Here is a 16,372-nt window from a genome sequence, read left to right on the forward strand (position 1 = left end):
AGACTCTTTTTACAGAAATAAAACAGGAAAGTGTAAAAACCATAATAACTTATTCTTAAAACAGCCGAATTGCAACTAAAATTAGAATATTCAAATTACATTTTGGTTTGCGAAATATGCTGGCTCTTGTTAGTGTGGGAAAATTGTACATGACATTGTAAACAGGCACGAAAGGGGTCTGAGATTCAATTTCATTCTGTGAGCAAACATTTTGTGCTCCCCTGTATTTCTATAGCTCCCAAAAGCATAGAAGGTGCACAGAAAGGCTGATAAGCGGTTATATGTATTTCTAAGCATCTTTCAAAGCAGAGAAAAAACATAGAAATGCTGTTTTGTGGGACGAATGTAGGCGGATTGGATTTCCTCCTCTTGAAAGAGAACAAGAGACAACATACATGTGGCACAAATATTGGTGATGAGCCTCATTTACTGGACCATACCCTATCCTAGAGAGGATTTATGGAAAGCACATTTGGAATATATGAAAATCCACTTCCCTAAAATTGCATTACCAAAGCTAGAATAGAAAATGATGATGTTCTGGAATATTTGTACTTTATTTCACTGGAAAAAACAGAGTAACTCGAACTTCCACATGACCTATATTTCTTTCTAAGGGCTCACTAGAGTTCTATGGGGCTGTCCATTGGTTGTGTATGCATATGATGAGAGAGTGCTCGTTTGCTGTTGCTTGCGAGGTCAAAATGGTTGTGTGGCAGATTTGGGGGACCTATTAAATGTTATTACACATATATCATTTCTAAAGTGTAAAAATATGCCATTATAATTGCTATATGTCTTCTTAAGTGTAATTATTGTATATTGGCACTAATGTAGATTTTAGCCATGTTTTTATCTTTGTGTACACTCAGAAAAATTTAAAAATGAAAAATATGAATAATTCAAAAAAATCAATAAAGAGATATATAATAGTATGAGTACATGTATGATATGTTCAACTTGAACAATGGTCAGCCCATAGAGCTCTAGTGAGCCCATATAAAGGAATATAGGTCATGTGGGAGTGCGAGTAACTCTGTTTTTGTCTTTTTCCGTGACTCCCAGACCTAGAAATTCATTTGAGGGGGTACCTACATACAGTCAACGCTTGATTACAAGTGGTCCTGTAATTCCGATGGGTCCAGCCCATCCCTGCCCATGAAAATTCCAAGTTGTTGTTTTTCGGCTGGTGATTGCAGCGGAATTCTCGTGTGAGAAGCCGGAGACTAAGGTGGGAATTGGATTGGAAAAACAAGTCCCTGCATTTTATTCCTCACATTTTTAAATTCCCAAAATAATTCCCCAACTGTTAAATTTCCCAGACCCTGGTCATTGGTGATTCCTGAGCAGGAAAATAGTAGGTATACCGACGGTATTTTATAATTGAGGCATATATAGTAAAAAAAAATCGCTGGAGCACTTCACTGCACAATATTTAATACAGTTTAATTAATTAATATTTTGGAATTCTTCACCACATCTCATGGTATTTTATTTCAGTTTTAATAGTCAAAAACGACTGCCAGGCACAAAACATTCTCAAGATCATTTCCATTATGTTCTGCAGATCGCTGCTTTTGAAAATGAACACATGAAATGCAGATTCTATCAGCAAAGAGGCTCCGGGGATCCTTCCAATGGTTGGTGACATTTTGTCTCCGCTGTCCTTCGAGGAAATGTACTTTTATTGAGCGGAGCGCGCAGATTCATTCAATGCCACCCTCGTCACAGCCCCGAGTAAGAAAATAATCTATGTGATAATGGAATCTATTTATTAACAATGGTATCGTCATCTTTTGTAAACTCCGCTCTTTAAATCCCAATTGTTCCAGTATTTTGTCGGTCCTAATCCGAGTTCTCCTTTGTCTCCTTCAACGAGAGTCCCATATGCTAAGAAATGCATTGATTGCGCCATCTTCCAGCAGTAAACCACAGCGGGCTACTTTAGTTTTTTTCAGTTTCCTTCAGTGCCGATACTTGCTTTCTTGGTTAATTGTTAACGTCAAAGAGTTCAACAGTCCAAGGCAGTGTTTTATTGATCACTGCACGTCGGGCCTGACAGCCATTTGAACCCATATACTATTAGACGGCAGCTCCCGGCCCTCCTGCGCTACTCACGGACTAGACTTGCCAAAATGACGGTGATAAAATGTCAAATTCTGATACTGTGGTATTTTACACTGCACCTTCCCTCAGTTGACTCAGTTGTGTCTGGCAGAAATCTGACAGTGAACTTTTATTCCGATGGCAGCCTGCACATGACAAGCAGAAGCAAGAGAGCTCTTCCCGAAGGGCTCTATTGCATGGATCGAGGCTGCTGCCCGCAAAGGGATGACAGTTGCAAGCTTCCATACCTTGAGAGAAATGCCACATGCTACTGTGATGTATTCTGTGACAAAGAACCCATCGGACATGTTGACTGCTGTCCTGATTTCTGGGCAGCCTGCAAGGGCGAGGAACCATCGGAGCTTCACACTCAGAGCACACCTTTGCCATTCAACACTGACCTTACTACACCCATGGGTTCACCGGGTGAGTATTCAGAAAGTTAGATACTTATGAACATCCATTCCGGCATTTCAACTATAGCATGGTAGTCAATACTTTGCAATGCAGCATATGTTGCATTCTAGGGAGGTCAGTGCATTCATTCTCCGAGGTTCATCTTGCAGATAGCAGCACTGTTTGCAGATGGCATGTTGAGTTTGTCTCAGGTTGAATTAATATAAGATCAATTTATGCAAATGTAATAGCAATAGTAGACACACTAAAATGGGAATTGTAATAAGAAGGGTTATTAACATGGCATGGAAACAATAAAAAGTGAAACTGATTGGACGCCTCCCTTGATAGCCTCCTAGCCTATGTGCACTGTAGATAGAGAACCCAACTCTTTTCCTGTTGAGCATGTTTCTTAATGTTTTTAATACATTCGATGCTGCTGAAATGTTGACTAGGAAAGGGTTCCTCACTTTATTGGTTGTCAAAGGCATGTATTTACACATACAAGAATACAACAAATTATATTACTTGAAACAATGATGCTCTTTGCTCAGAAATACTGTTTTTTACAGTCAACTCTGCCAACTGAACCTAGGCGCTATGCCTTCAATAGAGAGTTCATCATCAGTAGCCTACTCATTTTTTTTAATCTATAGCCAGAATACCATTGTTCACTCAATTGGCAGCTGAATGTAAATCATTCCATTTATGTTGCCTACTGAACTAAGTACAACAGTAACAGCTGTGTTAAGGTCTACTTTCATTAGTGTAAGATACATCTGTGCAATTGCTCCATGAATATCAGTAATGCTTTCAGACCCAGCAATCTAAGCCTTGAGGAAGGTCTGTGATATATGTTTTGGTACATATATGTGATCAATTCTCGACTGGAAATGATGAACTGGAGAGAAAAAGGTGTACTGCTTTAAAGAATTATAATTCAGTCTATATGCATCAATAAATTACCTCTGAGTTTTTGCACTAACAAACTGTGAATGCATTTTACTTTGAATTAAAGTATATTTAGAATTGCTGTCAAGAAAAGGATCAGCTATCTGATTATAATCTCCATCAAGTATTACATTGTCATCAGAATATTCTATTAGCTTTTGAGAAATTGTACACCAAAAGGAACTGTCAATTTGAGTTGGACCATGTACATTAAAAATAGTAAAGCAACATTCCTAATAGGCACCTTAACAGACACCCATCTTCTCTCATCATCACTCTATATAGCTATAAATGAAAAGTCAAGATGTTCATCACATAGAATGATCACTCTGTTTCTTTTTCCCCGAAAAAGGAAAGAAAATAAAACAGCCCACCCAGCACTATTTAAGGTTCAATACTTCTTTTTCAACAAGATGGGTCTCCTGCAGTAATGCAATATTTGCTTTAAGATTGACAAGATAAGCTAAAACCCTCTGTCTTTTATTTGAAGAACCTAATCCCTTGATATTTCATGAAACTACTCTAAGTACTATATTGAAACAAGTTAAAACCTAGAAGGCTACACTTCAAAGAATTGATAAAGAACACACATAAACAAAAAAAATATCCATCATGAATTAATGCAATTGATAAAGAAAGCAAAGTAGAAATAGATTAGAAGTGAAACAGAGAGGATGGGAAAATAAATGATAAAGGGAGATAGAAAAGAAAAGAGAATGAAAGCTGAAGAGAAGCAGTAAACACAAGAAGAAAAGGCACAGATCTACAAAAAAAATAAAAGGTATAGGGTGGTGAGCCCAACTGATAAAGACAACATGCCTGCACTCAAAGACGGACCAGAATGTGACCATGTATACCAGAACATAAAGACAAAGCAACAAAGGTTGATATTGAAATAACCTGCAAGAATAAAAGAAAAAATAAACATTTGCACCAACATGTGTGACCAGAATACAGCTATCAGTAAATAGTTTTCAGTCAGTGAGAAACTTTAGAAGTAACCATGTCTTCTCCTTTAGAGTCATCCAGAAATGTCATCAGTTTCGTTGGATTTTCATGTGTTGCTGTCTTGTTTCTATATTTAACTTTGAAAAGGCATGGATGAAAAAGACCAAATCTGGCATTAAGAGCTCTTCATTCTGGTCGCAATTCAAAGAATCGCTTTTGTCAGTCGGCAGTGACTTTAGCAATATCTTGAGAGAAGTATAAGTTATGACCAGACCATGAAACTTGTTTCTTTGCCTTTGTAGCCATAATGACCATGAGTAAGTCAGTATATTTGTGAAAAAGTATAATAACACTTCTGGGTCTGTTAGACTGAAAAGCACAATTCCATTTATGCCACAATATATGGCTCTTTGAATATTTAAAGAAATTGATGACGGCAAGTCCAACACCTTATTATTGAAGTCTGGAGCACACAGAATATACAGTCATTTGCATTTTTTTGTGTGAAAATAAGAGACTTATTTATTCCCAGTCTCAGTGAAATGCACTGGTTTTCAAATATTATTTTGGTTCTTAGTGTCTGAACATGCAACAAAAGACATTTGTCACAATGGTTAAATTTCATTGTTGATATACATGATGAAGAGTATAATTCCTCATACAAAAGATGCCTGAAGTGATAGAAAAAAAAGAGCATTTGGTTTTTGTAATTCTCTAAACTTGCTGCAACAATAGGCAAATAAGAGGAAAGAAAAATGATGCTTATAAAATATATCTTTCATTTTGGGATATTTTACTTTTCTACACATAAATAAAATGCCATGTTGCCATCCACAAAACAAAAATAAGTTGCCACATTGCCAGCCAAAACACAAAAGACTATAACAAATATATGAAGTGCAACCCCTTTCAAAAGGCAACAGGACACTCCAGGACCTGACTATTAAACTGCATTCCTTTCTTTTGTAGTTGGTTTGTTAGAATAAACTAATTGCAATTTGTATTTCATTTAAAGCTAGAAATGTGCCTTGCACTACTGGAGATTTATGGTCTGACTTTGACCCTTAGTCCACAGCTCCTAAAGATTACAATCATTTCTCTAGGGCTGTAGTTGCCTTTTAATTAGACAGCACATTAATCTAACCAGTGTCAAAGCTGTGGGTGTCTGAAGCAAACAAAGTAGGTGAAAAACAGAAATGCTTTAAAGAACATAGAAATATATTGGGCAAGCTCTCCATGTGTCATAAATAACACAAAATGGCACCTGAAGAGACAGCTGGTTGCTTCATGCAAAAGGCCTTCCACATAGCAGAAGCACTGAAAAACAGTTTCAGTTTTGGAATAAAAGAAAGGGATGACTCACACTTTGTTATCTTCTAGTTTTGGTATGTGGAAAATCCATTCACTACTGTCACTGTTCAATTTTCAGCCCTCATGGAACAGGATCAGTAGGCAGCCATCTTCTCTCTGCGACACCTTCCGAAATGGTCACTTTCTGGTAGCAAACTAATTTGCACATCACTGGTTGGAGAAGAGGGTGTTATATATGGACTTGTGTTCTGAAAAAGAACCTCCTGCTGTGTAAATTATACTTTGAGAGTATATGTATGTTACTAATACTACTCTTGGGTCCTTAGGACATCAGATTTCCTGAGAAATACACCACTACAAACTACCTGTTAGCTTATTAGTCAGGGTCTGTCAGATTATACCTCCTGTCTATCAATGTTCCTTAATTTTGGAACCTTGTGGTTCCCCAGTGATCCTTCTATCTCATGGTCCAACTCTCAACTAACAATACCAGCTTATGTAAGGGTTTGGCCTGTCTCTCTCATCAATCACCTCGTCCTCAGTTTTAATCAGATCCAAAGTCAACGTTTCATATTATGTGATGACATCACAGACCCATGGACAGGCCCAAGACAAAATCAAAACATTAGGGCATACTGATCAGGAATCTAATCTAAAATCATGCAACGTCTAAGTTAAAATATTGTATACAACTGCTGCAGCCCAGTTCCACTTTTGCCAAATGGCTCACAGAGAAAGATGATCTAATGTCATATAAAGCACTATATAAAAACAAATTCGTATTATTGTTTTAAATATTGTTTTTAATGTTATTAAAAAAAATCCATTATGGCTGATTAGATCAGTGCCTTCTCAAATAATAATTTACAAACCATAATCTAATAGGAGGTTATTTTGTTTGAGCAGAATGTATGCATTATATTTAGAGATTCTCATATTGTTGTCAGAGCACATGCTGAGACTAAAGCAAAAATCACAACTTGACGTACGCGCCAAGGAAATAGGGCAACATGTTTACCTATTTGTGATTATACACTCCAGGGAGTTACTGAGGTTGCTAATTGGTGTGCTTTATTTAAAGACCCCTGTGGAATTACTATAACAACATTTATATTAACCATTTCAAATCCAAAAATAAACAAACAGAGTCTGAGATTATGCATTGATATCTAGCAATTTAACACACAACTCGATGCTGGGCACAACAGGAACTGGACCATAAAAAGTTCTAGTTTTCCTCATGCTGTTCTTCCTACACCTCTGATGACAAGTTTTCTAAGAAGTGAAATGTTAGTGTGCTTGCAGTTGTATTGAAGGTTACATTGTCACTATATAATACAAAAATAATTGCCAGTGCAGTGAAGAGGCAAAAGGGGACAAGTGCCTGAAATGGGGCTGAGGAAGCAGCCTGGTCCTGCAGTCCTGGAGTTTCAGCACAGACATAATCAAACGTAATTGTAGATAACCCAGACAAGCAAAAGCATATAAAATAATTATTTTACTAATGCCACCAGAAGACACTATCTGATAAAAACCAAATGGCAATATAATAAATACTGGGGTGTGTCATATTGGCTCCACATGTGCTGGATGTTTGCGGATGCAGGGAATACCCAATGGGAGCCTAGAACTACAACAGTTAGGCAACATGCCAGCTAGCGTGACTCATAAACATTGCAAAGTCAGAAGCTGCTGTTGACAAACTGAACGTACAGCGTGCATCAATACTGCATTGCACTTCACCGTACCTACATGTTGACAATATTACCTGAGACTCCTTGACCCATTAGCACCTTCAGCTCTGAAGCTCCTGCGAAAACTAAAAGCAACACAACTCAATTCACAGAACATAACACCAACATACTCCACATTAATTCATTGGTACTTTGGTCTAGACAGGAAAATTACACAGTTGGGCCGAAGTGCATGGAAGGAACCACAACTGACTCACTATAAGTGTGAAAAAGGCTGCTTTTGTTGAAGTCAGGTGCACCTTACACAAACATAACCTTGGCCTTTGCCTTACAAAACTACATCTAACTATACAAAATACATCTACCTATCCACCTCCCTCCACCCCTAATGTTTCCCCAAACACAATTGCAATTTATTTAACATACCCAAAATAATCAATAACTTTCGCCCCTTTAAAAACTTTGTAACCTGCTTCTCAACCTATCCAAAGATCTACCTACTCGATCAATAACTGTTAACACTGAAACCCTGTAACCTCTTCTCTAATTAAGTAATGTTAATGTTAATGAGATTCATAAAAAGTGCACGAATACCCAAAGGTGTCTTGGCGCTAGGGAAAGCAGTAAGCAAACTCTGCACCTAGTCCTGAAATAGCCAGGTCTTTAATTTTCTCCTAAAGTCCGTAAAGGAGCTGGCATTCCTAAGTTCAATTGGAAGAGAGTTTCAAAGTTTAGAGGTGCCGTAGTGGAAGCTGCAGCCGCCCCACTGCGCAGTACGAATTCTGGGCACTAAAAGTAGTCTTGCCCCCGCCGACCATAGATGTCTGGTCGGTTGGTACCATACAAAAAGGTTCCGGAGAAAAGAGGGGCCTGTGTGATTTAAGGCCTTATAGGCGAGACACAATGCCTTAAATTTAATGCGCTGAGGTACAAGGAGCCAGTGGAGATTGTGGATTTCATTAGATGGCTTTGTGCCTGGGGATATTGAACAGTAAACGTGCTGCAGAGCTTTGGACCATCTGAAGCTTCTTTAGGCACTGCTTGTGGACATTCAGATATAGCCCATTGCAGTAGTCTCATTTGGACTGGATAAGAGATGTACCTACCGTTTTTCTGTTATCCGCCGGGATGTACGGAAGTATCTTCCTTATTTTCTGTATAAGAAAATATGAAGCAGAGGTAATAGCATTGGTTTGTTGACAGAGTGTTAATTTATTGTCAATCCATACACCCAAGTTCTTGACTTTGGCTGCTGGTTTGGGAGGTATGCCCAACTCTGCCGGCCACCACAGATTGCCCCAATTTGGCTGCATGTTACCAAAAATCAAAACTTCAGTTTTATCGGAATTAAGTTTGAGGCAAGGTGCACTCATCCATCTGTTAATTGTACCCATACAATTTTGAAACTGCTGGAAAGGAGAGGTTTGATGTTTATATGCAGCTACCAAAATCTGGGTGTCGTCGGCGTATGACGTCAGACTGAACCCAAATTCCCGAATCATTGGGGCCAGTTCGGAAACATAGATGTTGAACAAAGAAGGGCTTAATGAACTGCCCTGTGGGACTCCACACGGCAGAACATAAGTAGCCGAGTCGAATCCGTCAAGTAACACCATTGATCTCCGATCCTCTAGGAAGGAGGACAGCAGCGCCAGGCTCGTTTCACCTACTCCGAACTTCTCCAACCACTGCCGCAAAAGAACATGATGAAGCATGACAAAAGTGGCAGATAGATCGAGGAGCACAACAGCAGCTGTCCCTCCTCCATCCATCGCCGCTCTGATCTCTTCGGTAGCCTTAATAAGCGCCATGTCAGTACTATGTTCCTTGCGAAATCCGAACTGGGAGTGATCTAACAAGCTGTTCTCACTGATGAATTGGGATAATTGAATATTCATAATTTTATCTACTATTTTAGCTGGTGTTGGTAGTCTGGCTATCGGTCGATAGTTATTAGGGTTGGTAGCATCTAAGGTGTTTTTTTTTAATAAGGGAAGAATGGAAGTTTCTTTCCAGCTAACGGGGAAAGATACCAGAGTTAAACATCAAGTTGAAAATATCAGCAAGTCCAGGACTCACCAGATCTACTATTTCTTTGAGAAGTACTGGCGGGCATGGGTCTAAAAGAGTTCCCGACCTGGCTTCATTACTGTATTTTTCTACTACTTCCTGTAGCGATCACCAGCGCCAGAGCGCCGACGTTGGACCAACAGAGAAGAAAGCGCGAAAGAAACTACGTTTCCCAGCAGGCCCCGGGGCGCAAGTCCCGGAAAGGGCTACTTAAGCACTTCCGCGGGAAGCGGAAGGTGCTTGTCAACTGTTTTCAGTGGAGACCTGTGGCGGAGGGTATTCCCCGCCGGATTTCAGCTAGAAGACTTTTCAGCGCTTCGAGCAGAGGACAGCCCCGTTCCACCTAGAGGGTGGCGCCGAGTGGAGACGCTATTCGACACGGAACCAGCGAATCAGATAAGGTAACCCGGGAGAGACGCCTGAGAGCTCTCTTCCCGAGTCCGCTTCCTTCTTAACTTTGGTTACTCCGAGACCCGCACTCGTGTGCTGGTTCCATCCCGTTAGGAGACTCCGGACGCACGCGGTGCGTGTACCTTGTGTCCCCTGGTATTTCTTTACGAGTGTGAAGCAACACTCCTTCCCGGAGCACGATCGAGACTACGGACGCACGCTGTGCGTGTACGTTGTGCCCCCTGGTATTACTTACGAGTGTGACTCAACACTCCTTCCCGGAGCACGATTCGAAACATTGCGAGCCGTGCTCGCGTATTGTTTCGTTCCCTACAGGACCAGCGGTGGCAGACATTCCTGTTTCCCCAAAAGACGCTACCGAGAACTTACCCCTCGAGGAATTCCCGTATTGCAGATACGTTGTGCTACTTCCCAGTCACCTGTGTCGTAACAGGTGGGTACTTTACCAGGAAAACGGGAAGCGGAGTCCGTCTGTGTACCGTTCATCCCTGCAGCATTGACTCTCGCTTTCTCATCCCTGCAGGTTGTCCGTAGCCCCGGAGAGTCTTCCTACCGTCCTGCCACGTCTCTGAAGGGATCCTCCTCCTCCCGGTCCTGTGTGTTTTCCTTTCCCCCGGAGTCCAGCCCTCGGCAGTCGAGTTCCGTTCTCCTGCCGGGGTTGCACTTCTGGGGATTTGGGGATCTTATCTACAATCATCGTCCCTGCTGAGCTCAAGACAGCAGGTCAGTGGTGTGTGCTAGTGTGAGCTACTGACAGTCTGACAGCCTTGACAGATTGACAAGCCCACGTTTGCACTCAGCCTGGACGATGGATACTAACGTGGTGCTGACCTCGTTGTTAGACAGCCTAACGGCGCTGCAGCAAGAGGTGCAGACCACCCGGTTAGAGAACCAGAGTGTACAGAGAGAGATGAGCTCGTTACGAAGGGAGGTGGCGGGTCTTTCGCGTAGGAGCCCCGGGGAAGGTTCATACATCAGACCAGCTACTCTACAACCACCTCCTGCCCATCCCGTAGATACCAGAGGGGGTTTTTTCACGGCCACTACATATCCCCCCACAACCGCAGACACGGTGCCCACGGTCCATGTATTGCAAAACACTGGTATCCCTTTAGCCCCCCCGGAGCGCTTCTATGGGGACCCTAAGAAGTTTGAAACCTTCCTGAACCAATGCAGACTGCATTTCCTTTGCAAACCAGCCGTGTTTCAAGGAGAAGCCGCTAAGACGGCGTTCATGATGTCGTACATGGGGGGTAACGCCGCAAGTTGGACCATCCCGTTAATGGAAAAAAATGATCCGGTGTTGCACCATTTTCCAGATTTTTGCCTAGCCTTAAGGAGATTGTTCGATCGGAAGTCCCACATGCTGTCTTTGGATCGGGAACTCCTCACCTTGAAGCAGGGATCTCAAGACTTACTGACGTACGTTACCACCTTCAATCGGTTGGTCGTAGAAACAGAGTGGCCCCCTGAAAAACGACTCACCCTGTTCTACCAAGGGTTGCGAGGAGAACTGAAGGACGTCCTGGCACAAGTGGTGCAACTACCACCAACATGCGAAGAACTTATAGACTTAACGGTACAGCTCGACCACCGCCTCCTGGAGAGAAAAGGTGACAAGAGCCGAGGCGAGATGAAGTATTCTTTCCCAAGACCAAAGGACCCGGCGGGCGAACCACCGAAAACCGTAGAGGGGCCTGAGCCAATGCAGTTGGGTGGAATCAGGGGCCCTCTTACGTCCGAGGAAAGAGACAAACGTCGACGAATGAAGTTGTGCCTGTATTGCGGAAAAGGGGGGCATTTTATTAGGGAATGCCGGGCCCGCACCCCGCTCAACAGCAGACCTACCATTCCCAGGGTACAGGCCACATTCAGACAAGATGAACCGGCGGAAAACTAAGAAGCCCAAGTCAGAAGGAGGTCTCTGAATTTGGTAGGACACAGGAAATGATCTCCTCTATCCTAGCGAATACCTTACAACCAGCTGTGGCTCATTTGAATCTGGGAGTATCACTATGGCTCACTTCCCGGGATGTGCTGGAAACGGATGCCCTGTTGGACTCCGGAGCAACGGGCAATTATATCGATCAGGGATATGCCCACCGACTCGGACTACCTTACGAGAAGAAAGAGGTACCTGAACTAGTCAAAGCGGTTGATGGAACGACCCTTTCTTCCGGGCCAGTGAAGTATCGGACGCGGGCTCTTCGGATGGTGGTGGGGTCGGACCATTACGAATGTATCCGATTTGACCTCATCGACGCTCCCCAGTTCCGGCTCATCCTGGGCATGCCCTGGTTGACGTTACACGACCCAGTAATCAGTTGGACTGATCGCACCGTCACCCTGACTTTAGTGTATTGTCAAGAACATTGTAAATATCATGAAGAAGAACCGGATCACGAAGAAACCCCAGCCACGCACTTAGCGGCAGTAGGTCCCCAAGAACGATACTGTTGTGCCATAACCCTGCCGGAGACCTATCAAGAGTATCGGGAGATCTTCGATAAACAAAAAGCGACTAGATTGCCTCCTCATCGGGAGTATGACTGCCGGATTGAGCTCATTGCCGGAGCAAACATCCCCTGCAGCCGGGTGTACGCCCTGACGGAACCTGAGACGCTATACCTCAAGAAATACTTAGACGACAACTTGGCATCCGGATTTATCAGACACTCTTCCTCACCAGCATCCTCCCCCCTATTCTTCATCCCGAAGAAAGACTGCGAAGAATTGAGGACGTGTATCGATTACCGCGCCCTCAATAGGATCAGGATAAAGAATCGGTACCCTCTTCCCCTCATCCCAGTACTTCTGGATCAATTAAAAGGAGCACATTACTTCACCAAGCTCGACCTCCGCGGAGCATATCATCTGGTGCGAGTCCGAAAAGGCGATGAGTGGAAAACCGCCTTCCGAACTAAGTTCGGTCTGTTCGAATATCTGGTGATGCCTTTCGGACTCTGCAACGCCCCGGCGGCCTTCCAGTTCTTCATGGATGAGGTACTGCGTGGATATCTGGATGTATTCTGCGTGGTGTACATTGATGACATCTTAATCTATTCCGCTACCCTCCCAGAACACATCACTCACGTCCAAGCCATCTTGGAGCGACTGCAACAGCATTCCTTATATGCTAAACTTTAAAAATGTCTCTTTCACGCTCAGGAGGTCGCGTTTTTGGGCTACATCATCAATTCCCAAGGGTTCCAAATGGAAACGGGTAAGGTGGAAGCCATCACCCAGTGGAAAACCCCGCAGAATGTCAAAGCCGTGCAAAGCTTTCTCGGTTTTGCCAACTTTTATCGACGATTTATTCAAGACTTTTCGAGGATAATCCGCCCCATTTCCCAACTGCTACGGAAAAACGTCCCGTTTAAGTGGGGAGAGGAAGCAGACCGAGCATTCCAGATGTTGAAGGACAGATTCACCCGGGCTCCCATCCTACGTCACCCAGACCCACAACTTGCATTCATTCTAGAAACAGACGCATCGCAACACGCCCTGGGAGGGGTACTCTCACAGCGACATCCGGTTAACGGACAGCTCCACCCTGTCGCGTTTTATTCCAAGAAGCTTACACCCAGTGAGATAAATTACACTATCTCCGACAAGGAACTACTAGCAATCAAGAGGGCGTGCGAAGAATGGCGACACTACCTGTTAGGAGCCTTGCACACGGTGGAAATTTATACAGATCACCGCAATCTTCTGTTTCTGAAAACCGCAAAGGCGCTGACACCTCGGCAGTTACGGTGGACTTTATTCTTTTCCGATTATGATTTTGTCATCAAATACCGATCCGGACCTCAAAACGGGAAGGCAGATGCCCTCTCTCGTATCGGAGAATGGGGGAATGAAGCCGCCATAACCCCGCAGAATCCACCGCTCATCCTCACCGAAACCCCATCACCCAGTGAGGTCATAGCTCTCATTACTTCCCAAGACTTTCTCGAAGATGTGAGAGTGACAGTAGCGGACCTAGATGTACCCGCATGGATCCAAGAAGAAGCAGAGCACCGATCCGAAGTAGATGGACTAGCCTATCACTATCATGCACTATACGTACCACACAAGACCCAGCAACAACAAGTCCTGACGTGGAGTCACGATTCGGTCCTAGGAGGACACCTAGGAATCCATAAGACCATTGCCTGTGTGGAACGCTCCTTTTGGTGGCCCGGACTGCGGAGAGATGTAAAGGAATACATCCAGGGCTGTGCCATCTGTATGCAGGGGAAGGCCATTCATACAAAACCAGTGGGCCTCCTGCAAATCTTGCCTACTCCCCCACGACCCTGGCACACCATATCCATGGACTTCATCGTGGAGATGCCCCCCTGTGACGATAAAACAGTCATCTTGGTTCTGGTTGATCACTTAACGAAGATGGGCCATTTCATATCGCTGAAGAGGCTACCCACATCCTCAGAGCTCGCTATCGTGTTTCTCCAACATGTGGTCCGGGCTCATGGAATCCCGAACGTCTTGATAACTGACAGGGGCACGCAGTTCACGTCACGCTTCTGGAAGTCCTTATGCAACACGTTACACATAGAGGCACGACTCTCCTCCAGCTACCACCCACAGACCGATGGAAAGACCGAACGCCTGAATCAAACCCTTGAGCAATACCTCCGCTGCTTCACCCTGCTAAACCCCATACACTGGCCAACCTTGTTATGGGTAGCCGAATTCGCCTATAACAATGCCAAACATACCACACTAGGATGCTCTCCGTTTTATTGCACTTATGGGTATCACCCCAACATGCTTCCATTTGAATGGCCCGTACACTCCCCCATACCCAGCATCCATGAGCACCATGCACATCTCAGGGCGGTCCTACTAGAAGTCAAGCAAAATCTAGCCACCGCACAAACCATGCAAAAGACCTATGCGGATAGGAAAAGAACCACGGAGCCAGAGTATCAAGTGGGGGACAAGGTATGGCTCTCAACAAAAAATCTGCATTTAAAGGGGGTGGATAAACTGAAACCAAGATATGTGGGTCCCTATAGCATAGAGGAGATAATTAATCCCGTGGCTATGCGACTCTCGTTGCCTAGTTCTTGGAAAATCCACCCCGTTTTCCATGTGTCCCTGCTCCAGCCCTGTCCCAGCAGTACCCGTTTATCGTCCAGACCACCGCCTATTACCATAGACGGACAAGAAGAGTACGAGGTAGAAGTAATTCTGGATTCCCGACAGGTGCAGGGGAGGGTTCAATACCTGGTCGACTGGAAGGGTTTTGGGGTGGAGGATAGGACATGGGAACCTGAGGAGAACCTACATTGCCCTGAGTTGTTGGAGCAGTTTCATGAAGAACATCCAGGCAAACCCGGACGACCGCCGAGTCGTCGGTCCTTGAGAAGGGGTACTGTAGCAATCACCAGCGCCAGAGCGCCGACGTTGGACCAACAGAGAAGAAAGCGCGAAAGAAACTACGTTTCCCAGCAGGCCCCGGGGCGCAAGTCCCGGAAAGGGCTACTTAAGCACTTCCGCGGGAAGCGGAAGGTGCTTGTCAACTGTTTTCAGTGGAGACCTGTGGCGGAGGGTATTCCCCGCCGGATTTCAGCTAGAAGACTTTTCAGCGCTTCGAGCAGAGGACAGCCCCGTTCCACCTAGAGGGTGGCGCCGAGTGGAGACGCTATTCGACACGGAACCAGCGAATCAGATAAGGTAACCCGGGAGAGACGCCTGAGAGCTCTCTTCCCGAGTCCGCTTCCTTCTTAACTTTGGTTACTCCGAGACCCGCACTCGTGTGCTGGTTCCATCCCGTTAGGAGACTCCGGACGCACGCGGTGCGTGTACCTTGTGTCCCCTGGTATTTCTTTACGAGTGTGAAGCAACACTCCTTCCCGGAGCACGATCGAGACTACGGACGCACGCTGTGCGTGTACGTTGTGCCCCCTGGTATTACTTACGAGTGTGACTCAACACTCCTTCCCGGAGCACGATTCGAAACATTGCGAGCCGTGCTCGCGTATTGTTTCGTTCCCTACAGGACCAGCGGTGGCAGACATTCCTGTTTCCCCAAAAGACGCTACCGAGAACTTACCCCTCGAGGAATTCCCGTATTGCAGATACGTTGTGCTACTTCCCAGCCACCTGTGTCGTAACAGGTGGGTACTTTACCAGGAAAACGGGAAGCGGAGTCCGTCTGTGTACCGTTCATCCCTGCAGCATTGACTCTCGCTTTCTCATCCCTGCAGGTAGTCCGTAGCCCCGGAGAGTCTTCCTACCGTCCTGCCACGTCTCTGAAGGGATCCTCCTCCTCCCGGTCCTGTGTGTTTTCCTTTCCCCCGGAGTCCAGCCCTCGGCAGTCGAGTTCCGTTCTCCTGCCGGGGTTGCACTTCTGGGGATTTGGGGATCTTATCTACAATCATCGTCCCTGCTGAGCTCAAGACAGCAGGTCAGTGGTGTGTGCTAGTGTGAGCTACTGACAGTCTGACAGCCTTGACACTTCCGAAGAGATAGGAGAG

The 16,372-nt window shown here is 44.6% G+C and overlaps 1 protein-coding gene across 2 annotated transcripts in view; it reads left to right on the plus strand.

The window, feature by feature from the left end:
* Nucleotides 1–2,047: 2,047 nt before the first annotated feature.
* TINAG (tubulointerstitial nephritis antigen) overlaps nt 2,048–16,372 on the plus strand; it is an 806,666-nt gene continuing 792,341 nt past the window's right edge. For both annotated transcript variants that reach the window (XM_085610863.1, XM_085610864.1), the window contains exon 1: nt 2,048–2,532. In XM_085610863.1, coding sequence (XP_085466989.1) covers nt 2,136–2,532 — 397 coding nt within the window. In that variant the 5' untranslated portion in view covers nt 2,048–2,135. The remainder of the gene's footprint in view (nt 2,533–16,372) is intronic.

The sequence above is a fragment of the Triturus cristatus genome, chromosome 6 (genome assembly GCF_964204655.1).
Source record: "Triturus cristatus chromosome 6, aTriCri1.1, whole genome shotgun sequence".
In the NCBI taxonomy this organism is placed as follows: domain Eukaryota; kingdom Metazoa; phylum Chordata; class Amphibia; order Caudata; family Salamandridae; genus Triturus; species Triturus cristatus.